Genomic DNA, 25,181 nt, shown 5'->3' on the forward strand with positions numbered 1-25,181 from the left:
CTCTACAGAGGGCCGAGGCCGTTCAACTGGGCCCACCAGTACAAGGGAAGGACTAGGAGCCCCCCACCCCTCAGTGAACCCATTTTGCTACTGGAACTACCGAGTGAGGGACTCTCGGCTGGGTTGCCAGCTCTCCAGCTGGTAGCTCCGTTTAAACAGGCCAATGCATTGTCACCCACCAACATGACCAGGAGTTCCCCGTACAGTAACACTACCTCAAAGCAACTACAATGGGCTGCCACTGCAGGTGGACTCTGACACTGTCCAGCTGAGGGAGCTGCCTGGGCCAGAGCTTGCTGATTACCCAGTGCTGGCCCCAGCTCTGCCTGCAGTCCCCCCCCCCCCCCCAAGTCTGGCTTGCCTCCAGTTTTTCCAGCACAAGCTACAGACTGGTCCAATATCACATGCCAACTTTCCCCCAATAGCCCTAAGGTGAGAGACTGGTGCCAGCTGCCTGAGCAGAGGGGCAGGACACTTACTCCAGCCTGGCCACCAAAACAGCCCTGGTCAAAGCCAGCCCTGTTTCCATATTGCCCTGGCCGTGCTCTGCTCCCTTCACCACCCGGATTGTGGGACTGGAGACCAGCTAAGGGGCTGCTCCCTTCCAGAGCCCTGAGGCAACCATGGCCTTGAACAGCACCTGTGAACAAGGGCCATCATGCCATAAGCCATGATCTCCCTGCTCTTGGGATAGCTAGGGAGCAGGCAGGGACTCTGATCCCAGCCCTAGCTCCTGAGCTGACTGGTCCTAGGCTCTGCGTGTCAGGTCCCAGCACTGAGTCATGAAGCCATCATGCCTGGCATCAGGCTGCATGGGGGCTGCGAGGGACTCTGATCCGGCTACACTAGCAGGCATCTCAGCTGAGGACAGCTCCTGCATTACAGCTCTGGAGGGAAGAGAAAGGAAAGGGGGTCTCATGCTAGGAGCTGTACTGGACCCGCTGCCGCCCATGCTGGCACTCCAGTATAGCGGAGCCCCCTCCGTCTGAGCTAGGCCTAGTCTGTCACCAGCAGGCGACGGCTACAAGGGCATGGCAGGGGCTCACATCACACTCCCTTACACGGCACAGGTAAAAAAGAAGACACATTTATTCAGCGTCATGATCAGTCTATTACAGTTTGCAAATCGACGGCATGGGCGCGGAAACGGACAGTGAGTCCCCAGAGCCCTCGGTGGAGCGCTTCGCACGGCCACGGCACAGAAACTAAAATAACCTGGAGTACGAGTCACAAATACAGTCCTTGTGTTTGCAAGGAGAGTGGCTAACACATGTCTTCATGTAGCAGCTACCCCCTGCCACCACTGTGATTTGGCTGAGTTCAAACTGTGGTAACCTGCAGCTTCCCTGTCCTTTCTCTGGCTCTCCTCTCCTGCTAAGCTTTGTTTCCTGTTGAATAACATGGAATAAAGGTGTTAATCTAAAGACATCCAGACTCAAGGCTACACCCCAACAGCACGCTCTTCCCACAGACTGCCGAGCCAGTTAGCGTAAGCATCGACATTTACTGCAATTATGGCTTTAACTACGTCGCACTCGCTCCGCTAGTCAGTAGCACCAAGCAGCCCAGGAGGTACGACGCTGGCACTTACCTGGGGCTTAAAATCGTCGGCCACTGCCATAGCTGCCGCCACCGCCGCCACCACTGGAGCCACCGTAGCCACCTGTGAGAAAGGTGAGGGAGCATTACAGGGGGGCAGAGACGGGGACTGAACCAAGCTGATGGGGGGGGCGGGGGCACAGGAAGGAGCTGAGCTCGTTACAGCCCCTTGTTCTAGGTAAGCAACACTTGCGCCAAGGAGGATGCTTGGCTGCCTGGGAGTTCCTATTACAGCACAGCCCTGTAGCTGGAGCCATGCAGCAAGGCTGCAAGTCATGCCATGGGTAAGAGCGTGGGGAGTTTCACGGGCAAAGCAGGGGAGTTTGAGAACTATGATGGTAGCGGCTCCTTTGCAAAGTCTGGGCAGGAAATCAGCATTTCCAGAACAGAGGCATGCCCGATGCTGCCTCCTTGCAAGGGCGGAGACCCTCCTGGGGTAACTCACCACCACCATACGGCCCAGAGCTCCTGCCTCCAAAGCTGCCACCTCCTTTCATGGGGCCAAAGTTAGAGGATTGGCTGTTGTAACTGCCGAAGTCATTGTAGTTGCCACCGCCGCCAAAGTTGCCGCCTAAGGAGGGAGAAGCCAGGTGAGCTCCTTAATGCAACGTGCCATGCAGAGGGGCAGAATCTGCTGCTTGGGATGTGTCCAGCAGGCACACCAGCCCTGGCTGCATGGGAGGGAGGCAGGCAGGACAGCAGCAACCCCTTCGCCAACCCTGAGACATTAACTGGAGCAACAGTAACAGCTTCAGGACAGACCGGGCAGGTGTCATGCAGTGAATACTTGCAGCCAAGGCATCCCCCCACCCAAGGGCAGACAGGCTTCTGCCAGGGGGAGTGGTCCAAGCAGCCTGGGGGCTGGAGTTTGCCTTGGTGGCCCATAGGCTGCTGTCAGAAGCACCAAGCACCCCCCACAGCACGTGTCCATGAGGCACTCACCTCCGCTGCCCCCACCAAAGCCGCCACCACCATTGTTGTAGCTGTCATAGTTGCTGCTGCCCCCGTAGCCTCTACTGCCTCCAGAGTAGCCAGGGCCACTGCTACTGCTGCCATACCCTGCAGGGAAGACCAGTAGCCCACTGAATTCCCAAAGCTGCCTTGACAGAGCACGCTGGCTCCCCTCCAGACCTGACCACAGCGTGCCCTCTGCTCTGGGGTGCTAAAGCATGGACCAGCGGGTCCACATCGCTTGGAAGCTCTACATGCTGTGGTCAGTGTCTCGGCTCCCCGAGCTAGGCCAAAGGAATGGAGATCAGAGGCTTCCCCTCATCTCACAGGACAGTTCTTCGTGCTTTTCCACCTGGAAACAAGGCATCTTGGGAGCCAGTCAGCAGAATTACACATTGGCCTTACCGTCGTTGCCAAATCCATTATAGCTGTCTCCACTGCCTCCATAGCCACCACTGCGGCTGCCACCAAACCCACCTGAAAAGAACAAACCTTTGTGTTCAGTCCATCCGTGAGGGGATGCTGCCAGGCGTGGGCACCCAGGGCATGGGCTGTTTGTGTGGCATGGAGCTTGACGCCGAAAGCTGGGATTCCAAATCAGGCCACTCCGCATTTGGTAGCAGGCAAGAACCGAGACCAAGGAAGCATGCCCAGCCCCAAGCCCGGGCTGACAAGTGCAAAGGGACCCACAAATGGTGGCAGCCGAAATGGTGGCAGTGTCGATACACCTGGCGTGAGCTGGGCTGAGTTGCAAGATTAGCCTGACATATCCCTCTGCCTGCCCTGGCAGGGCCCAAAGCTACTTACCGCGACTGCCAAAGTTGCCACCCCGGCTGAAGTTGTCATTCCCACCAAATCCACCTCCGCGGCCCCCTCCAAAGTTCCCCGAGCTGCTGCGTCCTAGGGGAAGGGGAAAGCCATTAGGATCAGCCTGTCCAGGAAGGACACTTGTACCTTGGCATCACACTAGCCAAGTTCACTTTCACTCACCTCTCTGGCTGGCTGAGGCGCTGGCCATCTCCTGCTTGGACAGGGCTTTCCGCACTTCGCAGTTGTGGCCATTGACTGTGTGATATTTCTGAACTGCAAGAGAATTGGATATTACCTCCATGTGACTGACAAGTCTGACCAACCCCTGAGCATCCAGGCAGAAAAGCCAAGTGGGACCATAAGAGCCAGCCAGGTACTTACTGACAATTTTGTCCACGGAGTCGTGGTCATCGAAGGTGACAAAGGCAAAACCTCGCTTTTTGCCACTGCCGCGGTCAGTCATGATCTCGATCACCTCAATCTTGCCATATTGCCCAAAGTAGTCCCGCAAATGGTGCTCCTCTGTGTCTTCCTTGATGCCCCCGACAAAGATTTTCTTTACTGTTAGGTGAGCACCAGGCCTTTGAGAGTCCTGCACAGGACAGAGTGGAAATGCTTGAAGGGGTGCTTGTGTCATGTTTCTTTCCATCTCTAGGCAATAAAGGTGGAGTCGCACTGACCAGAAGCACAGAAGTTACAAACCAGTGCACTGAAGTTGGCCACTCTCTTGTTGCCTGAAGTAGCACCTGGTAGGTGGTTAACAAACCCCCACCCCTACACCAGACCCCACACGAAGGGGAAAGGGCCAATTCTCAGCTATGTTCCAGTGCAAATGTGTCCATAAAAGCACAACTGGGGATTGAAATTGAGATGGAAACTGCAGCCCACCCCCAAAACCCACAAGTGAGATGGGGAAAATTTTGTAACCCAGTCTTTCTATGAGAAATAGCACAGAGACCACTGCCTTCCCCCACCTCCCAACAGCCAATGAAACAACAGACTGCAGATGCTACCTTGGGAGCAATCATTCACAACACAGAACATAAGGAGCTAGAGCAACCCATAAATTGGAGCATGCCTAAGTCTCAAATGACCAGAGCAGCCAGCCAAATGAAGGGCTCCGCTGCTAACTCAGCCTTGGTATGAGATGGAGGAGCACACTTATCACTGACTCACTGGACTAGACTTGTTGTTCCTACCTCTCTGGACACTGCCCGCTTTGGCTCAACAACTCTGCCATCAACTTTGTGTGGTCTGGCATTCATGGCGGCATCAACTTCTTCAACGGAGGAGTATGTGACAAATCCAAAGCCCCTGGAACGCTTGGTGTTTGGGTCCCTCATCACCTAGAAAACACAAGTTCCCATGAGCAACCCAGCAAAGACAACACAAGAGCACAGAGGGAAACCTAGACAAAACAGTAACTGGCATTTCAGAGCAAAAATACTTATAAATGCATGACTAAGCCTACCTGATTAGTTTTAAGCTGCAGACAGAAGTGCAGCTCCCAGCTGTAACTTAGAAGATTTTTTCTAAGCACTGAGTTAAATTACCCCAGACCAAACAGAAGTTCGCTGTTAGTTCCAGGGTGAGGGGAATCGAAGTACTTTTCAACACCAACAGCCAGAACTCTGCCACTGCTTTCAGGATGGGAGGGGGGGCAAGGCTGCAGAGAGAGCTCTTCTTGGGGCTCCCCAGCTGGTACTGAAGGATGGGGTGGATGAATTGGTGCACCCCCACCCAGGGGGATGGAAAACTCCACATACTGAACTCCCTGTTCCCTTCCACCCTCCCATTCTGAAAAGGGAGACAGGCTGGGAGCTATGCAGACAAGTTAAAGATGTTACAGAATGTAGCACCTTGTGTATCTGATTCCTCATAAGCTGCTTTCTGTGGCCAGAGGGGGCGAAAACTGTCACTTGTCTGTACCCTTATTTGTGCAAATAATTACTTTTAAGTACTTATAACGTGTTATAAAGGGGGGTGTCTTTACCACCCATTTTAATACGTGTTAATCTCTCTGCAATCAGGTCCTTTTTTCCTGCCCTTCTGCCTGCTACCCCTGGGAACTTTTCTCCCCATTCATCCCATATGCTCTGCTGGCTTTTACTCAGACATGTTTGCCCTTGTTTAATCACCTCAACAATAATGAACCTAATAAACACATCAGCCACAGCAATCCTCCTTTCTAACCTAATCAGGTTGTGTTGCTACAGTAGCTTCAACCTGAAGGAATGCATCTTCAACACCACAAAGGCAGCTTAAGGAAACCCATCCAGCAATCCCAAAGCACCAAGCATTTCAATACTCTGTAGGACCACGGCTATGACAAGAAGACCCTGACCAATTTTCAGTCTTCTTGAGTAAAAGTGACACATGATCTCATCTCCCACCCCACCCCACCCTTTCTCCCATGCAGGGAGAATACATAGAAGCTCATTAAAAGGGTTTAACTCAGGCAAGGGGACCAGCCCAGGACACCCACCACGCAGTCGGTGAGCGTGCCCCATTGCTCGAAGTGGCTGCGAAGGCTCTCGTCTGTTGTCTCGAAGCTCAGGCCGCCGATGAAGAGCTTGCGCAGCTGCTCGGGCTCCTTGGGAGACTAGAAAGGAAGAGCAGGGGGTTAGCGGGGGATAAGACCTCGCAGGACTGGGAACTAAGCACCAACCCAGCCTCTCCAAAACCATCCCCCCCATCCCCCACAAGCCACGCGGGAGCCCGGGAGAAAGGAAGCTCCCGCGCATGCGCAGCCGCCACGGCGGGCCGAGCACAAAGGCGCCCGCCCGCATGGTCCCGCGCGCCGCGCATGCGCTATCCGCCCCGCCGGCCACACGAGCCCACCCCCCGTGCGCAGGCGCAAAAGCCGCTTAGTGTCCTCCGCTACGCAGACACGGACCCCAGCAGGCGGGAAGACCCCGGCGGGCGGGGAGGCCCCAACGCACCTCGGCCCTGGACATGGTGGCGGCAGCAGCGGTGATGCAGGCTCCTTGAAGCGCCGGCTCCGAAAGAGGCCGAGCGGCGCCGGCGCCGCCGTCTCACCCCGCCGGCAAGTTCTCATTGGGCGGCAGCCGCTGCGCCCCGCCTCCCTCACCGCCTCCCATTGGGGGAGTCCTAGAGACCGCGGCCTCTCATTGGCGGAAGAGCACCCGCGCCCTCCCCCATTGGCCGGGACAGAGACGTTCCCAACCCCCATCATGGCGGCCATGCGCGGAGCCCCGCCCCTCTCCCCACCCCCCGCACTCACCTTCTTTCCCGCTCGCGGCTCCATCCGCTCCATCGCGGGTCGCCCCTGTTTTGCGCCGCCGCCGCCGCCGCCGCCGCTGTTGCCTCACGCCGGTGTCCGGGCACAGGTGGGAGCGGGGAGGCGAAGCCGTGCGGATTTTACCGGGGCAAGAAGCCACGCCGCGATTGAGACGCGCTCTAAGAAGAGGCCGGGGGCGGGCTCGCGCATGCGTAGCAGCGCGTGGGGCTCGCCCTTTTGCGCAGGCGCGGCGGTGGGGGGGGCGGCACCTGGAGAGGGCGGGGTCTGGGCGGGCATGCGCGGTGCGAGGCTCGCCGGCGCATGCGCGCTCGCGGGCTGTTTTGGCGGGCGGCGGGCGTTGCGCAGGAGCGTAGCGGAGAGGCAGGGGCGCCGGATCCGCTGCATCCCGAGGTACCCGGGCGGCAGCGCGGTTTAGGGGGCTCGTTGTATGCAATGAACGGGGAAGGGCGGGCGGGCTTGACAGACACGCGCGCAGGCCAGTGGCGTGGCGCGTTGGCTCCGGGGGGGGCGGGGCGGAGGCGCCGTTGCCTGAGGAGAGGGAGAGCGAGGCGCGGGGCCGTGAGGGATGGGCGGCTCCGCCAATGGGGCGGCGGCTCCGGCACCGGGGAGGGGCGGGGCCCCGCCGGCGGACGGGCGACGCCGGCGCCCAATGGCCGCGCCGCTTTTCTCCGCGCGCGCCTGGAACGCGGCCGGATTGGCGGGAGCGCCAGCGGTGCCGGCCAATCGGCGGCCGAGGTGGGGGGGGGGGGGGCTAAGCGCCCGCCCCGATGCCCGTTATCGGGCAACCCCCCCCTCCCCCTTTAGAATGGAGCCAAGCGTTCGGTCCTCATTGTGACGTCGGAGGGGGAGTGGGTTACCGCACCGACCGGGGGCGGGGGGCTGGGCCCCTGTCTGGACTCACGTGCCCACGAGGGACCCCCCCCACGTGGCCCTGGGTCCCCCCTTTAATGGCTCCGAGTGGGGGGGGGGTTGGCTTCCGGTTTGGGGCAGGGGGCTGGGTCTTGTTCTTGTGCCAGTCTCCACAGCTGGTCCTCGCGGCTGGATCCCCGCCCCTTTCGGGAGAGCGAAGCAGGCACCTCACTTGCGTGCCGCTAATGGGGGGGGGCTGCTCTTCACCGGAGGGGCACCCTTGGCCCACCTCGCTCCCTTCCCCCAAGCCGGTTTTGCAGTGGGGAGTAAGGGATGGGCATGTGGGGTGATGCTTTATGAGGGCAGCGGGTGAGAACCCCGCCCCGCGTTGCGGGTGGGACCCACGTGCGCGAAGGCTTTGGCTGGCTTTGGGGGTCCTAGCACCACGGCTGAAGCACGGATGGGAAAGGTTCCAGTTGGGAGACCTTTTCTTTGTTGGGGGGGGGTTGCTGGGGAGGAAGGGAGGTCCCCTTGGCTTGCACAATAGTGTGGGGGCCATCCACAGTGGAAGCTTTTCTGGCCTTCAAGCCAGAGCGAGCATCAATTGCTTCTCTGCCTCCCTTGCACGAGGCCTCAGAGCATGGGCGCTGCTGGTGGAAGCTGCAGCCATCTCGTACCTTGGCTGCAGCGTGCAGCCCCTTGCTTGCCCCACGCGGTAGATCAGGGCTCTTTGCAAACGGAGCTGGAGAGGTGAGACTGCAGCTCCTCGGCCAAGAACGAGCCATGAGGTCTCCTCTGGGCTGGATCAGACAGCCAGGTCCTGACAAGGGGCCTAGGCTTAGCCTTGGGGGCCTCCTCTGCTCCCAGAGCACAGCAAGGCAAGATTGCTGCATTTTTTTAATGCCTCCCACCCCCAGAGGATGCCCAGTCTGCAAACGCGGCTGAGGCTGCGGCCTCTTAACCATTTGCCCCCTACAACGCCCCTGTGTATGTGACTTCTCTTTGTAACGGTTCCAGTGGAAAGAAGCACTTGGGTCCCAGATGCGTTGCGGTGGCTAACAAGGGGAGCCTTGTGTTTAAACAGAGCGACTTGGAGAACCGAGAAGGGGAACGGGCTCCGTGCAGGAGCAGACTGGGTTTCTGCCCCCCGGAGGCCATAGCAGTGGAGTCCCCCTGCCTGCGCCTCAGCCTCGTGCTAGGCCCCGGCCCAAGCTTTAACAATGGGCGGCGGTAACTTCAGCACGACCGGCAGCGGGGCTTGCCTTTAGGCTCCACTGGGATGAACGGGGAGCTCCTGCTGCTGAGCCATTGTCTGCCTGGCTAGACTGCTGCAGCAGGGCTCGGCTAGCCTTGCAGTATCTTAGTAACCAGACGGGCTGGCAACTGCAGCTGTGTCAGACTGGGAGGGGCTGGTGCTGCGTGGAGACCCCGGCAGGCTCCTGCTGCCTGTTTCTCCCAAATTAACCAGGGCTGGTGTGTGCGTGCATCTGCCGCTGCTGTCCTGGGTAGTTGGGGTGGCATCGATGGGAGGTGATGGATCAGTTGAGGGGGCCTCAGCTAGGTGAACTCTTACATTGCTGGGAGGCTCCCTGCACTGTCCTGTCTGTGCGTTGGTCTGTGGGCTGGCCCAGTGGGGTGTCGAGCCGTGGCTGGGGTTTTCCATGCCGTCGGAGAACACATGGGACAAAATAGATGAGTCTTGGGAAAGATGCCAGAGGCTAAATCCTGCCCTGTGCAGAAGACCTGGCGCTCTGGGCTTCAGCCACAGAGCAGGATTGACCCCCGCATTTCGGTGGCCTCTCCAAGCCGCCACCTCTCCAGGTGAATTAATCGCCTGTCACCAGACCGTGCTGGAATCTTGCCTCCAGCAATAAATATGACCTCATGTTGAATGCAAGCCCCTGGCGCTAATGAGACATTTAAGGTTGGTTACACAATTAAAAGGGCAGGAAATTTCAGCCGTGGAGTTTCCGCTGGGAACATTAACTCTGCTGCATTGCGCTTTCCCGACGCTTTCAGGGAGCACGGGCAAGTAAAATAGTGACCTCCACACTAAACCTGAGCTGGGAGCATGGAAGATGGATGCGCTGAGGAATCTGGCTAATATTGCTGTTGGAGCCTTCGCTCCCGCGTTCCCCGCCTGAGCGTCCTGCCCTTCCTTCCTCCACGTTGTTGCTGTACATTGAATTTCCAGTGCTCTTTTTCTTTTTAACAGAAAGGGGAGGGTGTGAGAGGAACAAAGGAGGCCGGGAAGCGCCTTCAAACTGGAGAGCCGGTAGGAGCTATCCCTAGACCAGGCGAGAAGGAGCTTTCCAGCAGGGCCAAGTTCATCCATCTCAGAGGCATTAGCACAATCCAAGGGCACAGAGGCCATTTCCCTCCACTTCAAGCACCTCTGCTTGTTGAAGAGCTCTTTCTTTCTTCCTTGTGGGAGAAAGGGTTGTCCTGTGAACCCGGGTAGTGAGCACCTTGTCCAGCCACACTGCCAGCCCCTGTTTGAGAGCCTGATGGCTTTTCTGAGCCTGGCTCAGGCCTGTAACAGGATGTGCGAGGGACCTTCTTCCACAGGAAGCTGGCCAGATGGGGAAAGGAGTTGCTTGCCGTATATTGTGCTAGACACCTCCTTTGTCCATGCTTAGGCCGGGAGGAACGTTGATGCTTGTTAAGCACCATGTGCTGGACTGGTTAAATTAGGCTCCCCATAAAATTATATAATATGCAGTGGCTCTGTGGTCCAAGAAGGGAATGGGGGATTTACCTGGATGCTGAACACACCTTTTGTCCCTAGGCAGAAGAAAAGGGGTGGGTGGGTGTTAGTGATCCTGTTAACCAGCGTCAATACCCTATAGCAGACAAGGGAGCTGTGGTTTCAGCATGTTTCCTGACAGCCTAGGCACCCTCCTTTTTGTATAGACTTTGAGCAATGAAATCTAAATCCTGTCTGTCTTGCTGGCCCTCGGGCTTCCCTGGATTGATCTCTGCACAGAGGCAGAGAGCTGTGGGGGATCCCAAGCTCTTTAGGAAGGGAAATGCCTTGGATTAAAATGTCTGGTGCCTGTGGTGGCTCCAGGACTTAGCTAAATTCTCTGCTAGTAAACAGGTGGCTTATTTCTGGTCTGCATTTCCTTAGCTTCAGCTTCTGGCTCGCTGTGCCCTTGTCCGCTTGGTTGAGGAGTCCTTGATCTTAGAGTTTCCAGTACCTGGGTGGGTATCTGGGGTGGTCTCCTCAGTCTTCTTTCTGGACTCCTTGCTCTCATGGCAAGGTGGGGGTTTCCATCCTTCAGTCATTCTCATGGCTCTTCTCTGAGCCATCTCCAGCTCAGAGCCCTTGACCGGTGGTCCCCAGCCTGCATGTGGTGTTCCAGCACCAGTTGCTCCAGTGCCAGGTAAGGAGCTTGTAGAAACAACTTGTGGTTCCTCTGCCCTGTCTGCTGCAGGGTTATATTGGAGGCACTTGCTTTCAGTGATTATCCTCAATGCCCCAAGTCACTGCTGCCAGGAGAGGGCTCATCCTGTCAGTATGGCCTGTATTCGTTTCTTGCTGTTAGCCACAGCCCACCACAGTCCAGCTGCTGCCCTTGTGATGGAGTCCCCCTTGATATCAGCACTCCATCCCCATCAGCTCCCCCTTTGTCCCTTATCCTAGTTTTTATTTTGCCTGCAACATTTTATTTCGCATTCCAGATCATGGCTGCATTTCCTTCTGGGCGTGAATAACCACGTTAAATCATCTGCATGCAGTTCTGGTCCCCAGGCCTCAAAACGGATATGGCTGAACTAGAAAAGGTCTGGAGAAGGGCAACCAGAATGATCAGGGACGTGGAGCAGCTGCCAGGCCAGTAGGGGCTTAAAAAGGCCAGGACTCTTCTGTCTGGAGAGGAGAAGGCAGAGATGGGATAGGGCAGAGGTCTATCAAATTATGAAAGCTGTGAGCCAAGTGAACAGGGTAGTCCTAGGATAGGAGAACAGGTTGGAACCTGCTGAAATTAGTAGGTGATGGATTTTAAATTAACAAGAGAAAGGACCTTTTTACATCCTTAATGTGTGGCATTCTTTGCCACAGCAGGGGGTGGAGGCAGGGAGCAGAGCCAGGTTCAGCAAGGGGCTGGATAAGTTCACAGATGATGGATGTGCTGATAGCTGTTGAAAAGAATGAATGGCTGGAGATGTTTTCTCTGGAATGTCGAACCCCACAAATGCTGGATGCTGGGGAGGGCACTGAGCAGGGGGCAGATTTCTAGAGCCGTCCAATTCCTGGCATCTGCCACTGTTGGGGACCACCAGCTGGGTTAGATGGACTGTTGGCCTGAGCCAGCAGCTGATGCCCGCTTCCGGGGGTCCTCACTGCCGACGCGCCTGCTCAGCGTCCTGTTCTCCCTTCAAGGCTCCCTTTTGAAACCCGTTGTCTCTTTAATGAGCCTGTGTGATGGCCAGACAACTTTTCATCAAAAACGAGCATGATGTGAGCTTTTTCCTCCGTCTTGGAGCTTCCCGGGGTTCCAGGATTTAATAAAGATCCCTGTCAGTGGGCCAGAGAGCTCCTCCATCAGTCTTTGATTAAAGCTCATAGGTGCAAATTATCTCAACCTGCTGATTTAACGCTGTTTCACTTGAGTCACCAATTTCCCCTGTTTCTTAGTGCTGCAGATAACGTGGGCATGGCTGGGGAAGCAGCCTGCAGGTCAGTTAACTCGCCCTGTTCTGGCCCAGGGGAAACACACAGCCAGATAACTTGGATTCCCATGTGCTAATGAGGCTTTTCAGCCCTGATTGAGCCAACACAATTGAAAACTGCCCCTTTGGTGCCTTGTCAGGATTAAGCTGCTTCCCAAGGCTATAATTAGGCTAGTTAATACAACCCAAGTGGGCCTCACCGGTGTCTGCATTAGCTCTTAAATGTTGGCTTGGTCAAGTTACAGCAGTTGATTTGCAGGGATCGGATGAAGTCAGCTGTTGCCTCTCTCAACCAGGTAGTTTTCTAAGGTGCTACCCTGCCCTGACTCCAGACCTCCAATTTGATTTTAAGTGTCCTGCTCCAAAATACAGCCACGATTCTACCATCTCCGGGCTGATATTGGTAGCACCACAAAGCACGAGTGCTGTTAGGCTAGAGGATCCATGCAAAAGCAGAGTCTGGACAGGGGTGTTCGCCAAAACATGCAGGGAGCTGGGCCCCTCTGGCTTCCAGCTTTGGCTTCTGGGGATTCTCGGGAAAACAGCTTTTCCCCACAATGCCCAAAGCGCTGGCTCTTTCCAGGCCCAGTCTAGCAGCCAAGTCTGTTGCGCTGCTGGAACCTGCTGTGCAGCGGGAAGTGGGTTCTCTCTCTCCTGTAACCAGGAACGGCTGGGGGAGTGGGTTTGCTCAGGCTCTCAAGAAAACACCTCCTGGCTAAGTCCAGACATGGGAACCATCAGCCCTGGGCATGAGTGCAGTGTTGCGAGGGGGCGAATGCTGGAAACTCATTAACCCTGGTATTTGCAGGCCTTACAGTAATGATGGCTCCCCTCTCTGGCTCAACAAGAACAGGCTGCCTGCTGTTCCCTTTTCGCCTTCAAAAAACATTCCCTGCTGTGTCAACTCTACAGGCTGCAGAGAGCCCTTGTGTAGACAAGATGCTGTCGACTGCTGCCTTTTAAATCCCCCCCCCCAGTTGCCTGGATTTGCTCATAAACGACCAGCGCTTGTTTTGCAGCTGGGTCTTTGCAGCTGATGCCAGAAGGATGGGGATTTGTTTGGGCTTTTTGCTGGTCGAAGGCTTGGTCTGCCCACGGCTCTTGCTATTGAGAACTGTTTTGACAAGGGACCTGGGGGTTTTCCTGCTGATGCAGTTAAGCTGGCACAGCATGTCAGTTAGGAGGGCAGTGCTAGAACCGCTGTGGATAGGGTAGGCCCAGTACTGACAGCCCCCCACGCTGGGAGAACTGTGAATTTTCCTTATGGCGGCTTTACAGAGATGTTTGGGGCCAGCTGTTCTCACTGAAACGACGCGTTGGTGAAACAGCTGTATCCCAAGCCGCTATAGCAGGGTTGTAGATCAGGGAATGCAGCTTTGCCTGGGCATGTTGAGAGCCTGGCAGGCCTTTGTGATGCTGGGGAGGGTTGGGAGGTGTGGGGCTGGCTGATGTCTAGCGGTGTGAGGTCCTGGAGGGCTCCTCCAGGGCCCCATCTGCAGGCAGCTGCTGGAGAGGGTGTGTTTAACGAATGCCGGCTAAAACCCCTTTGTCCCTGGCAGGCTGCGGATCCCGAGCAGATGTTTCAGTAGCTCATCTGCAAGATGTGCATACAGCACACCTCACCTCTGTCACGGAGGCGTCTGAGACGCCTTCGAGAGGCACGTCCCTGCTGCCAAGCAGCTGTGTGCCTATGCAAAGAGCTGCTTCCATTTTGCGCTGGATCTTTCTCCTTGGGAGGTAAACCCCCTGTTCTACCAGCAACGGTCTGTCCATCGATGCTATTCTGGGCTTGCTGTTCATTTAGTTCACACCATGGACTGGCCTCAAATTAGCCCAATGCTGATAGAGCTGGGTTTGCGATGCTGCAAGAGAGCACTCATAGGCTCAGCTTTTGCACAGCGTTTCCGTTCCTAAGCTTATATTTGGCCTTGAGCATACCTGGGATAGGGGAGACAGCCTTAGGCCTGCTGGTTTGGGGGTGATCATTTATTGTCCTGTGTATTGGGGAAGAGCAAAGCAAGAGCACGCTCTTAGGCAGCCTTGTATCTCTGAGCTGGAAACTCCCAGCTCAGTTAGAAGCAGCCTCCCCCGGCCCTAGCCGTTGTTGGTGTCATTTCAATAACAATATATCTGTAGCACGGGGCACACTTTTATGATATTGTGGCCCAATAACTCACGCTTAAATGTCAATAGAGACGCTCGTGAGGCCCAGCAAGGTTCAATAACTTCTGGTGTGGTTTGTTTCTCCTGTCATTGCCCATTAGAGTTTTTACAGCTCTTAAATTGCTACAGAGAGAAATTGCTTTGGAGTGGAATGGCTGGGTAGGAGGCTGCCAGGATCCCCTCGCTGTGTGGGGCAAAGGAATCGTTCAGCGCCGCTTGGGTTGTATTTACCCAGGTCCCGGCACCAGGGCGTCTGGGTGATTTGTAGAGCAAACACCCTGACGCGGTAGCTGAGCTCAAGTTGATCCCGAGCCCGGAGCCTGTATGTCAATGGCTAAAGCACATGGGAGGTCCCCAGGACTCAGGTGCTAGGCTTGCAGCGCTGCATTTGTGAACGATCCCTGCATGCCCCTACCCTCTCCTTGAGCAGCTGCTTCCTACTACCTCTCTCTTAGGCCTTCCCCCTGGGTCCCCTAAGCCACCAGGAAGTGTCATATTCATGGCAGCAGGCCCAGAGAGCGCTTGGGAGTTGTGGGGGGGGGTGCGGTTCCCTTCCCAAAGCAGAAAGTGGGGAGGAGTGCAGAAAGTGGAAAGCCCCGACCGGCTCATGGACATGGCTGGGCAGACAAGTATGCATCTGGCAGCTTCCCCACTGCAGTGTCCGGGAGCTGGTGGTGGGCGGCAGGCGGCAGGCAGAGTAGCCAGCTGGTTGGATTGGTTTAATCCCTGGGGAGAGTGGGGGATGAGCTGGGCTCTGCCTGCAAAACATCCCCGGTCTCTGAATACATTGGTCAGCACAGCTGACACCGTAGGTGCTCTGAAAATCACCAGTGGTGATGTGGCGATCCCCTGGTCCCCGGCACCAGCCGCTGCCTCAGTCAGGCCAGGAGCAGATCTGGGCTCACAATGTTTTGGGATCAAAGCCATCCAAGCTGCTCCCCGCACAGCCAACAAAGGCGGCCTGTTGATTTATTTCGTCTCCCCTGGGCAGTGGCAGGCATGGGAGTGCGGGTCCAGTGGGGTCTTCCCAGCACTAGCAGCATTTGTCCTTAGTGACTGTGTTGCATGGGGGTCTGGCAGTATCTTGTGTGTCCTGGGCACTGCTCTGTGAGCAGCCACAGCCCAGGAGGCATTGTGAAGGGTGGCATTCGAGGAGACGCTCCAGCCTTGCCAGGACATCTCAAATGCCAGAGCAGTGTGGGCTGCAGGTAGCAGAAGTCATGTTGGTTGTGGCAACGGGACCAAGCCATCTACTTGGGGGTACATGCCAGGCACAGAGTTGCCTTTGCCTGGCTTGGTTTATGGTGCCCTCCTTGTGTGACCTTAATTTTGGGCTTCCACAGATCAACAACGGGCTCTGACTGGCTCGATTTCCTGTCACCCTCCCTTATCACGACTTGGGACTGTGGGGCTACAGCCTCCCAAGCTGCTGGTGTATGCATAGGAGGGAATCCTGCCCAGGGTTTTCTCCCTGCCTCCCTGGGTCTGGGTAGCATCTGGAGCTGGCCGGTCTCTGGCAGGCTGCATCCCGCATGCCTGCGTTTTGCAATGTTTACAAGAAACTCCAGGCCCAATGCAAATGAGCCAGCGTGGGGTGTCCCTGCGGCTCCATGGGTGGCCGTCGGGGTCTGCATTAAGCTTCATTAACTGCCTAGCCCCCCACGCTGGCATATATCCCCACCCCGGGGGCATGGGGAATGGCTCTTTATGGCATGCTGGGGTGGTTCCCCCACCCATTCTTGCTCCTTTAAACTGTCAGCAGTAATAATAGCGTGTCCGAGGCAGGATTTTCCCTGTAGGACAGAAGCAACAAAGCTTGTGCTAAGCAGGCTTAACGTGACTAGTTGTAAAACGCTTCTCGATAGAGGCTGCTGGAACGTTAGCGCCGACAGCCCGAGGGGAAGCCGGCTACGGAGAACGGGCTCTCCCGGGAGTCCTGTGCCAATCGTAGCCGTGGGAGCTGTGGTCTCAGGGGCACAGGCACTTGGTGCCTGGCAGAATCAAGCCCTCTGGGATCAGCCTGCTAGCATATGTCTCCTTGCCTGCAGCTTTGAGCAGGGAGCTCGGGTGGGCTGGGCTGTGACCGTGTCCATACCCGTTCACTGCCTGGATGGATTTCATGAGACCCTCATGAGTGGGGGGGTGCCTCTGTGCCCTGCATGCCCTGCCTCTGGCTTAGGACCTCCCCACAGCCTGGGATCAGGACATCCTTTGGAGCGTGGCTCTGCTCTCGATACTGATGGCGGTCATATTGCTAGGTTCCCAAATGAGACTGCCATCTGAGGTTTGCAGAGCTATGCGATCAGCACGGGTCTCCCGTGATCCATCCCAGGCTGGTCTCTCAAGGCAATTTCTGCCCCAGCTGGTCCATCGCATGCCTGTGCATGTCCTTCCTCACCGTCTGACCCAGCTGCATTGCCAGGCAATCCCGTGCTAAGAGAGGGGAGACTGCCGGCTGCAGGATTCCCGGGGTCTGTCCAGGCCTTTTAAAGTAATAACAGTAACAGAGTTATAAGAAAGCATGGATTTGCCCTGGAAGTGTTCACAGCCTTCCTGGCTCCCTCTCCTGCAACAAACCGAGCCCCCTTGTCGAATCCCGCGTGCTGTCTGCGGGAGCCCCCAGCAGGCTTCGTAAAGTTGAGGGGGTCTGTAATTAAGGATGAAATGAGCCCCTTCGACTCCATTGCAGTTGACCCACATGGTGTTTAGGGACCAATCATGGCTGCCTTCAGACTTGTTAAACAGGAAGGAACCTGCTATAGCTCGCACCAGCTGTTTGCTCTTGTAAGTCAAGCGGCATCTCATTGTGGGGTTTTTCCCCCCTTTTCTTCCCATTTAATTTTTATTCAAAAACTTGGCCCTGGCCCTGAAGCCTCCCAGGCTCACAGAATGAATATTTACAGCTGAGTTATAAACCCCCCCAGAAAAATACCCCTTTCTGTAACAAAGCCTGGCAGCAATGTGACTGTCACGCCATGAATACCTGTGGTTACCAGCTACCATCTGGGATACTGCAGCCAGTCCAAGAAGAAGGAGCCATCGTTATGTTTTAGCTCAGCTCTGGGGCCGTCTGATTCTAGCTGGGGGCTGACTCGTCTCGCGTCTGCCCCATGTGTCTCGTGGAAGCGACCCGGTTGAATTAGGGCCTGGGCTGCTCTGTAGGGTCAGCTGTCGCCTGGGTTGGGGTCAAGTCAGAGCTTCTGGGTGGCAGTCTGCACCGTCGCTGCGGCTCCCAGCCCTCGATCCTGTGACCCACTGCCCATCTGTTGGGTCCCGCATGGTTACAGGCCCTGAGCTCTGTGCTGCCTGTAATGAATTTAACCCTCTTGTAAGAGCTAGATATGGCAGAGGGGGACCTGTGTCTCAGAGCTCCGGGTGCCGTCTGTGCTGTAGGCTTGGAATAGTGGGTTCGGGGTGGGCTGCTACAGCCGCATCTCATGTCATAGGCAGGACTTCGAAGTCGGAGCCCCGTGACGGGGCCTTCTTGGGGCAGGGTGGTTACATGGATTAGTGTTTGTAAGCTGTGGGGAGGGGGCGGGGGGAGGGAGCATTAGTTCAAGAACCTCCAGGCTCTCCCTAGCGAAGGAGGGGAGCCCTGCTGTAGACAGGTCCCCGGCGCTGACGGCTTATGAGTGAATTCCCAGACCCTTTATTCTGCAGCTTCTGACATTGCCATCCCTGTGGGCGGATCTCCTTCCCTGGTTCTCCTCCCAGCAGCAACAAAGCCCTGGCGTGGGATCCTGAGCCCATGCAGAGCTGGGCCCTCGCTGCGCCCTTGGTAGGCTAGAAGTCAAGGGACCCCCAGCTCTACCCTGGTGCCCCACTGGCTTCTCATGAAGGGCCACAAGGGTCCCCCAGCCCTGGGCAGATGCTGTGACAGGCCCACGCGTCTCCCCGTCCTCGCGGGGGCCCCTCAGGCTTGATCCTGCAGCGAGCTCCGGCCAGGGAGCTCCCTGCGCTCTGCGGGGGGAGAAGGGGTGGTGGGGGGCATGTGGGTGTGGGCGACCCCTGGGCGGGTAGCGGTGCCGAGACCCCCCCTCCCCCCGCGCCAGGGCCAGCGATTAACAACATCTCGCTTCCAATTTGCAGGAATTGGGTGGCCTTGGCGCGTTAGGTGGAGCTTCCTGCACTATGGGAAAGAAAAGCAAGAGGACAGCAGATAGTTCGTCCTCTGAAGATGAGGAGGAGTATGTTGTGGAGAAGGTGCTAGACAGGCGTGTGGTGAAGGGGCAAGTGGAGTATCTCCTCAAGTGGAAAGGATTTTCCGAGTAAGTCCAACTTTCCTTCTGCCTTGGGCTCTCTTGTCTCACAGCAGGCAGCGCTCCCCGGGCGACCTCCTTGGTCTCCCCCCTGCTTTCCCATGGGTGGGCAGCGTGCATCCATTTAAGCGAGCGGGTTGCCAGGAGAGGGCCGGGGCTCCGAAGCACTTTCTCGAACCCCCTGTGGCAAAAGCTCCCTTCCCCTCCCCAGCTTCTGCGTCCCCCCTCCCAGAGTTGGTCGTTCCACTCAAGCCGTTCACCAGCGCGACCGTCTGCAGCTTCCTCCTGGCGCGGGGCCGGGGCTGGCGTGTGGGCGCCGGGGTGCGCGGGCCGAGCTGGGACCTGCCGTGGGGCCTCCGCGTTCCCCGTGGCCCTTGGCCAAGCCTGTGGGGGATGCGACGGCCGTGGTGGAGTGGGGGACTCTGGCGTGTGTTCTGGGGTGAGCTGTTTAAATGGATGCACACTGCTGTATGCCGGGGGGGCAGGGCGTTGTGATGATTGCCAGGGCCGCGCGGGCACGTGGCATTGAGGGCTTTGGTAGCGGTTTCTTCGGCCTGGCCTGGTCTGGCGTCTCTGCCTGTGGTGCCACGGTTCAACAGCCGCGCTCTGTAGTGCCGCCTAGCCCCAGCTCGGGGCCAGAGCCGTGCGGGTCCCTGGGGGTACCTCCACTTACAGTCGCCTCCTGTCCTTCCCTGGGGTAGTGTCCGGTGTCCCTACCCTGGCACTGATGAGGGCTGTTTTCTTGGCAGGGAGCACAACACCTGGGAGCCCGAGAAGAACCTGGACTGCCCTGAGCTGATTGCGGAGTTTATGAAAAAGTACAAAAAGATGAAGGAGGGTGAGAACAACAAATCTCGGGAGAAGTCAGAGGGTGCCAAGCGCAAGTCCAGCCTCCCCGCCAGCACCGACGACATCAAGGCCAAGAAGAAGAGAGAGGTGAGCTTGCGGCTTCCTTGCCCTGCCTCAAGCACTGGCCTGATGAAGCAGCATGTGCCAGGCTGTGCTGGCACATATGGGTCCTCCCAAGGCTTCCTGTGGCTGAGGGCAGCTTTCAAAGAAGAATGAGAGGGCAGGAAGACCACACTGTGCTCCAGTGCTGGCTCCAGAGCCCTATACTGGGCCCAGCTGATTGCTGCCCTGGCCCCAGCCAAGAGAGATAAGGCACTAGAGCACAGGGCCCCACTCGCTGTCTGGCACCCCTTGAAACTTCAGATCAAATGAGTCCCCAGATGCCAGCTACTTGCTCTAGTGCCATGTGTCCCCATCCACAGCTATAGCTCAGGGCCCTGGCCATGGCAGGAACAAGAGGCCTGTTCCTTCCCTGTAGAGTCTCTGAAGTGCCCCCAGCTGTGTCCCTGCCTTCCCTTGCCTGCAGCCCATGGTCGCCGGGCGCTTCTGTGGCTCTGGCGCTGGGAACAGCCTCCCCTGCCAGACGCTGTTTCATGCAGCTGGCGAGCACTGGTTGGCACCTGGTGTCTGTGCCTGTGGAGTCCTGGGCACCCTGGCTGTGGCACTGCTGGGATGCGGCACTGGGGACAGGGTGGTGGGGAGTGGAAATCCCAGCCTGTTTGAGAACATGAGCGAAGCTCTGGGTGCCCACAGCTGGGCCAGGGCAGCTGCCTGGCCCGGACCCCAGCGGTGCTGGCCATAAGAGCTTGCAGGGATCCCGTGTAGATGGGCTTATGTTTGTTAGGGCCTCTCTCCAGAATCGTTGCCCCTCGGCCTGGCCTGAACACCATGCACATGAGTGCTTGGGTGCTTTGTGGCCCTGCCTGCCACAGCCTCAGTGCACGGGCCAGGGATTACCAGGGCTGGGCTGGCTGCGTCTCGCTGTGCCCACTAGCTTGTCACCCCCAGCGAATCCACGGGGACAACAGCATTGGGGCAAAACAACAGGGCAAGGTCCTGGCTTCCCCAACAGTGCACAGGATTCCTGGCCAGAGGCGCAAGCCAGCGGGCTGTCGGAGCCCGTCTCCACGGCAGAGCTAATATATGGAATCACATAGACCCGCAGCTCTAGCGCACGGGGTTTTATGGCCCTGCTCCCCCTTGCCGGGTGAGATCTGCAGGAGATTTTCTGCATTCGTTAGTTTTTTTTATGACCTTATTTGAAGAAATGCCCTGCCCTTTACGGTGGCGTCTGCACAGAATTACGGCCGAGCTGTCGGAGAGCCAAGCCTGCCTCACTGCCGCCTGTGCATAATGAAATCATAAGGGGTAATAAGGTCGTATATTTGACAGCAGGCAGGTACCTCTGTGGGGGGGGATCTCAGGTTTATACAGGTTTATAACCCATTATGTGCCCTGCTTGAAGATGGGGTGGTGGAAGCTGTCTGGCCTCATGGCTGCCCCATGGGCCTAGCCCGAGAGCTCCCTGCGGTGCTGCTGTCCGTGGAGACATTGCATTGGGAATGTGAACATTGGTACAAATTGGCATCCGTCTCCAGAGCTGTGTGCCCACAGCTGAGATCCGGCTTGGGGGAGCTGGCTGCCAGCAAACAGAACTCACTAGGGCAATAGATTTTGCTCTTTGTGGGACTATTCTAAGATACATCTTAAAACCTGACAATTCAAAATCAACTGAAACCTGTTGGAGGGGGGCCTGCCCCTGCCGTGGTATAGATGTTCCCCTTCTTTCTGTAGCATGGGTGAGGCTGTGCACTGCAGTGAAACCTCCCTGACCTTGCCCAAGCTGGCCATTTCCCCTGTATCTTGGTGATTTTGAGGCATTGAGCTCAGTCGTGGGTCGGGGCAATGGCTCTGCGCAGGCCCTGGGGCACTTGGGGCTTGGTCGAGAGGCCCTGCAGCACAGCTCTGGAGTGTGTTAGCTTAGGTGCCTCATTGGGAGCCTCTGTCTAGCCGGCCACAGAGCAGCTGGGTCTGCCTCCCAGTCCCCCCGCCCCGCCGCTCCTTTGTCTGCCAGCGCGGCAGAGCTTCCCAGCCGGGCCGCCTGCCTCTTTGTCTGCTGCTTGAGCAGCGGCGGGTGGGGAAGGGGGGAGGCAGCCTGGCGTGGTGGGGCTGGGAGCAGGGACATGCGCAGACCTGTCTACCCCTCCTGAGCACCGGAGAATGCACGGAGGATGCCTGGTGCCACCAGACCTGAACCCTCCTCTTCCCCAAAGGCCGGGCACAGCCTGGGGTCGCCATCCCGGCCCTCTCAGCAGCCCTGGCAGGGCCTTGGCTGTCTTGGTTCACTCTGTCCCTGGTTGCTGCGACCCACTGATGAATAGCAGAGCCCAGGAAAGGGGGACCGAAGCGTGGAGGGGTCGGGGAGGGGGGCTACAGCGTCTAGACGGCTGGTGAGAGCCCGGCAGTATTTCTGCCTGGCAGGAGCTGCCGGTGCCCTTTTGAAGCTGGCTTCATTTGGACCTGTCAGGGTGGAAAGAAACGGCCCCAGAGGATATAAATCCCAGTCATTCCTCTTTCCCTCCCAGAGCAACGACATCGCCAGGGGCTTCGAGCGGGGCCTGGAGCCCGAGAAGATCATCGGGGCCACTGACTCCTGCGGAGACCTGATGTTCCTGATGAAATGGTGAGGCTGGTTTTCCACAACCCCCCATACCCCCCGGCCGGAGCAGCCTCCAGGCACTGCCATGCATGCCCAGCACCCTCCTGCCATGGTGCCCACAGCCACAGCTCTCTCTCTCTCTCTCCCCTCCCAACGCTGCGGGGCCCAATCCTCTTGCCTGGCTGGGCTGGATGATGCAAAGGGGGTCCCTCCTCTGCTGTTCCAGACAAAGAGCTTTGGCCAGCGCCTGCCTGGCTGATCACAGGTTCCTGGGGAGGCCTGTGCCATTCAACACCCCCCTCCTCCCCTGCCTTGGCCACCGGCTCTGCCCCAAACAGTTCCCTGGGTCGCAGCTTTGGCTCCCTGTCAGTCTCCCTGGGACCCAGCTGGGCAGGAACGGCTCTGGGCGCAGCTGTGGCCGAGTTGGGGGGGGGGGGGCTGTGGCTGAGCACAGCTGTGGCTCGCTATGTCCCGCTGAGCCTCACAGTTCTAGCAGACGGGCAGCTCCTCATTGCCCAGGCTGGCACAAGGCGCTCGCTGGCACCTCCCCTCCATTCCCTTGCTCCTAGTCTCCACCAGGGCCCCCCCAAGGCAGGCTGTCAGCTCATGTTAGGTCCTGGGTTCCCCCTTCCTCCAGGGCCCAGGGCAGGTCAGCAGCCCCAGGGTTTCCCAGGGCCGTGCATTAGCAGCTCTGTGGGCTGCAGTGCGGTTCAGGGGGTCTCCTGCCCACCCCAGTGACAGGCGTGCGGTGGCATGTGAGTTTGGGCAGTGAGAGCTTGGGGCTGCCAGGATCTCTCCGGAGCCTGGCAGGGAAGTGACTAGGAGAGATGAAGCTGGTGCCCTCCGCCAGGCCCCCTCAGGTATCACCATGCGCAGCTTTCACCCTGCACTGTGCTCCGGTGCCCATGGGTAGATCTCACCTTGGAGACGCAGTGCAGGCTCCTGCCATTGCTGTGCCTCAGTTGCCCACCTCTAAAATGGGAGGGGTAGTTACCTACCCTGCAGTAGGGGGCTCTGACAGCAAAATCCATCTGCATGGGGTATCAAGGACCAGGGAGGTACATGTCCCCCTGCCACCCCTCTGTGTGTGGGGAACTGAGGCACAGAGGAGGCAGCAGAAAAAGTCATGGGGGCTGCCCCTGCCCTGACTCCTCGTCTCCCCCACCTTAGGAAGGACACGGATGAGGCGGACCTGGTGCTGGCGAAGGAGGCCAACGTGAAGTGCCCGCAGATCGTTATCGCCTTCTACGAGGAGAGACTGACCTGGCACGCGTACCCTGAGGACACGGACAGCAAAGAGCGCGACGCTGCCAAGAGCTAGGCGCCCGGCGCCACCCGCCTGCCCCGTGCTGATTACTGTGTCCCCTGCAGGAGGCCCCGCGCTGCCCGCCCGCCCTCGCCTCCCCTCCCTTCCCCTCCCTCTGTCCTGCTCCACAGCCATGGCCGGAGCTTAGAGTAGTTCCTTCCCTTCTGGCTTCAGCCCCTCCAGGCGTGGGCGGGAGCCGCAGCCTGCGTGGGACCGTCCGTCCACCCTGAGGGACCCCCTCCCTCCCTTCCGGCCGCTGCGCCAGGGCTCCAGCCCTGTCCCCGCTGTTGGGATGCTGTCTGCCCTGGCCTGATTGCCTGAGGGGACGGGAGCATGTCCTCTGTCTGGACCTGTCTGGCATCACCCGCTCCCAGGCACTGAGGAAAGCTTTTGCCCCAAGGGCTGTTTTAATTGGGGGATGGGGGCTTCTCGTCCGTCCTTCCCTCCTCCCTGTAGGGTCCTGTCCCTCTGTGGGGGGCAGCATGTGACCAGGCACCGGATTCCTCCTTGTGGCTGATCTCAGGCTGGAGCATGGAGACCTAGAGCCACCGGACCCCCCAGAGGTAATCTAGTCCAGCCCCTGCCCTGGGTCTCGGCCTGGACCCTGGCACCGGTGCCTCAGGGAAGCTGGTCAGTGTCTGGAGCAGGGAAGTTATTGGGGCAGTTGTTGCCCGCCCCCCCCCCTTGCTTTGTGCCATCCTTCCCTGCTGACACTACTGCATTGGCCAGCCCCAAACCACAGCGGGAAGTACCCATGCCCGGCTGCTTACCCCAGAGGGCCTGGCCCAGCAGGTCTGGAGCTGCCCTTGCCCCCTTTCTGCATCCCTGACCTGTGCCAGCTTCCCCCCCCGCCCCTCCTGGGGGGAGGCTGCTGCAGGCAGGCCAAGTATTAGCCCCGCAGAGGGAAGCTGGTGGGGGGAGCAGTAGGGGCTGGAGCCCAGGGAAGTGTTGACCCCCGCAGGGACATGGGGCACCATGTGCCAAACCCCCACTGGCCCAGGGACAGAGCTGCATCCCTCCAGGCACCCAGCCTGCATCACCGAGCCCGCGTGCCTGCCCCTGCCGTCCCGCCACCACCTGCCTCGACCACGTGCGCACGCCCGCATCAGTGTTCACCCCGGGGCAGGGGGGGCAGGTCCTGACAGGTCGAGGGAGGGAGCAGGGGACAGCCTCTGGGCACTGCCAGACCTGGCTTTGTCCTCCAGAAGACAAATGTCCTGTCCTTGTGTTGCCCCCACAGGGCCAGGGCACCGGCCTAGGTGGAAGCAGACTAGCCCCCTTCACCCCACCCCCAGGGCTGGGACCAGGGCAGCGGGGGATGATGCCAGCTGGGCTTAGCTCCCCACTACCCAGCTCTCCAGGTTTCCCCAGTGCCCTGCAGCCTCCATCTTCTTCCTGGGGCCTTCATCCCTCCGTCCCAGGCCCCTACGGGGGCCTTGGCTCTGGTGCCTCTGTACGGCTGCCCTGTCTGCGTCCACATCCCTGGAGGCAAGTCCCCCCCCCCCCCCCCCAGTCTGTGCCTGTGCGCCCCCCCACCCCAGGCTGGCAGCTGCTCTGGCCACGGGGAGCCTGGCACAGCCCAGGGTTGCCCCCCGGGCGGGCATCATCTCTGCCCCCTGCCCTGTCTTCTGTCCATCCCCGTCCCCTGACCTTGCTGTTTTTTTAACATAGGTGTTTTTAAACTAGGGGAATTTTTTCCTGTCCATAAAACTGATGTGTGAGGCCCCCCTGCCCCTCCCCCCGGGGCAATAAACGGTGACTTTTCCATCTGCGGCCTGTGCTCATTGCCTGTCCCCTGCC

At 58.3% G+C, this 25,181-nt stretch overlaps 2 protein-coding genes across 7 annotated transcripts; one reads left to right on the forward strand and one right to left on the reverse strand.

The window, feature by feature from the left end:
• Positions 1-1,071: 1,071 nt before the first annotated feature.
• Positions 1,072-6,750, reverse strand: HNRNPA1 (heterogeneous nuclear ribonucleoprotein A1). Of its 4 annotated transcripts, none has more exons than XM_090050514.1 (11): positions 6,605-6,750; positions 5,846-5,962; positions 4,560-4,706; positions 3,742-3,952; positions 3,541-3,633; positions 3,358-3,450; positions 2,956-3,027; positions 2,542-2,658; positions 2,045-2,170; positions 1,592-1,663; positions 1,072-1,388 (listed from the first exon to the last, which is right to left on the reverse strand). In XM_090050514.1, exons 1-10 carry the CDS (start codon positions 6,635-6,637, stop codon positions 1,599-1,601), a joined length of 1,074 nt encoding a protein of 357 aa, XP_089906640.1. In that variant the 5' UTR covers positions 6,638-6,750; the 3' UTR covers positions 1,072-1,388; positions 1,592-1,598. The 4 variants fall into 4 exon arrangements, with proteins under 4 accessions (XP_089906640.1, XP_089906641.1, XP_089906642.1 ...); XM_090050515.1 differs by lacking the exon at positions 6,605-6,750 and adding an exon at positions 6,303-6,459; XM_090050516.1 differs by lacking the exon at positions 2,956-3,027.
• Positions 6,595-25,148, forward strand: CBX5 (chromobox 5). Of its 3 annotated transcripts, none has more exons than XM_090050521.1 (5): positions 6,595-6,710; positions 18,398-18,576; positions 19,317-19,503; positions 22,002-22,099; positions 23,246-25,148. In XM_090050521.1, exons 2-5 carry the CDS (start codon positions 18,440-18,442, stop codon positions 23,394-23,396), a joined length of 573 nt encoding a protein of 190 aa, XP_089906647.1. In that variant the 5' UTR covers positions 6,595-6,710; positions 18,398-18,439; the 3' UTR covers positions 23,397-25,148. The 3 variants fall into 3 exon arrangements, with proteins under 3 accessions (XP_089906647.1, XP_089906645.1, XP_089906646.1); XM_090050519.1 differs by lacking the exon at positions 6,595-6,710 and adding an exon at positions 6,863-7,012; XM_090050520.1 differs by lacking the exon at positions 6,595-6,710 and adding an exon at positions 17,969-18,086.
• The last annotated feature ends 33 nt before the right edge of the window (positions 25,149-25,181 follow it).

This window comes from Crocodylus siamensis, chromosome 6 (genome assembly GCF_052110815.1).
Source record: "Crocodylus siamensis isolate JL-2025a chromosome 6, ASM5211081v1, whole genome shotgun sequence".
Lineage (NCBI taxonomy): Eukaryota > Metazoa > Chordata > Crocodylia > Crocodylidae > Crocodylus > Crocodylus siamensis.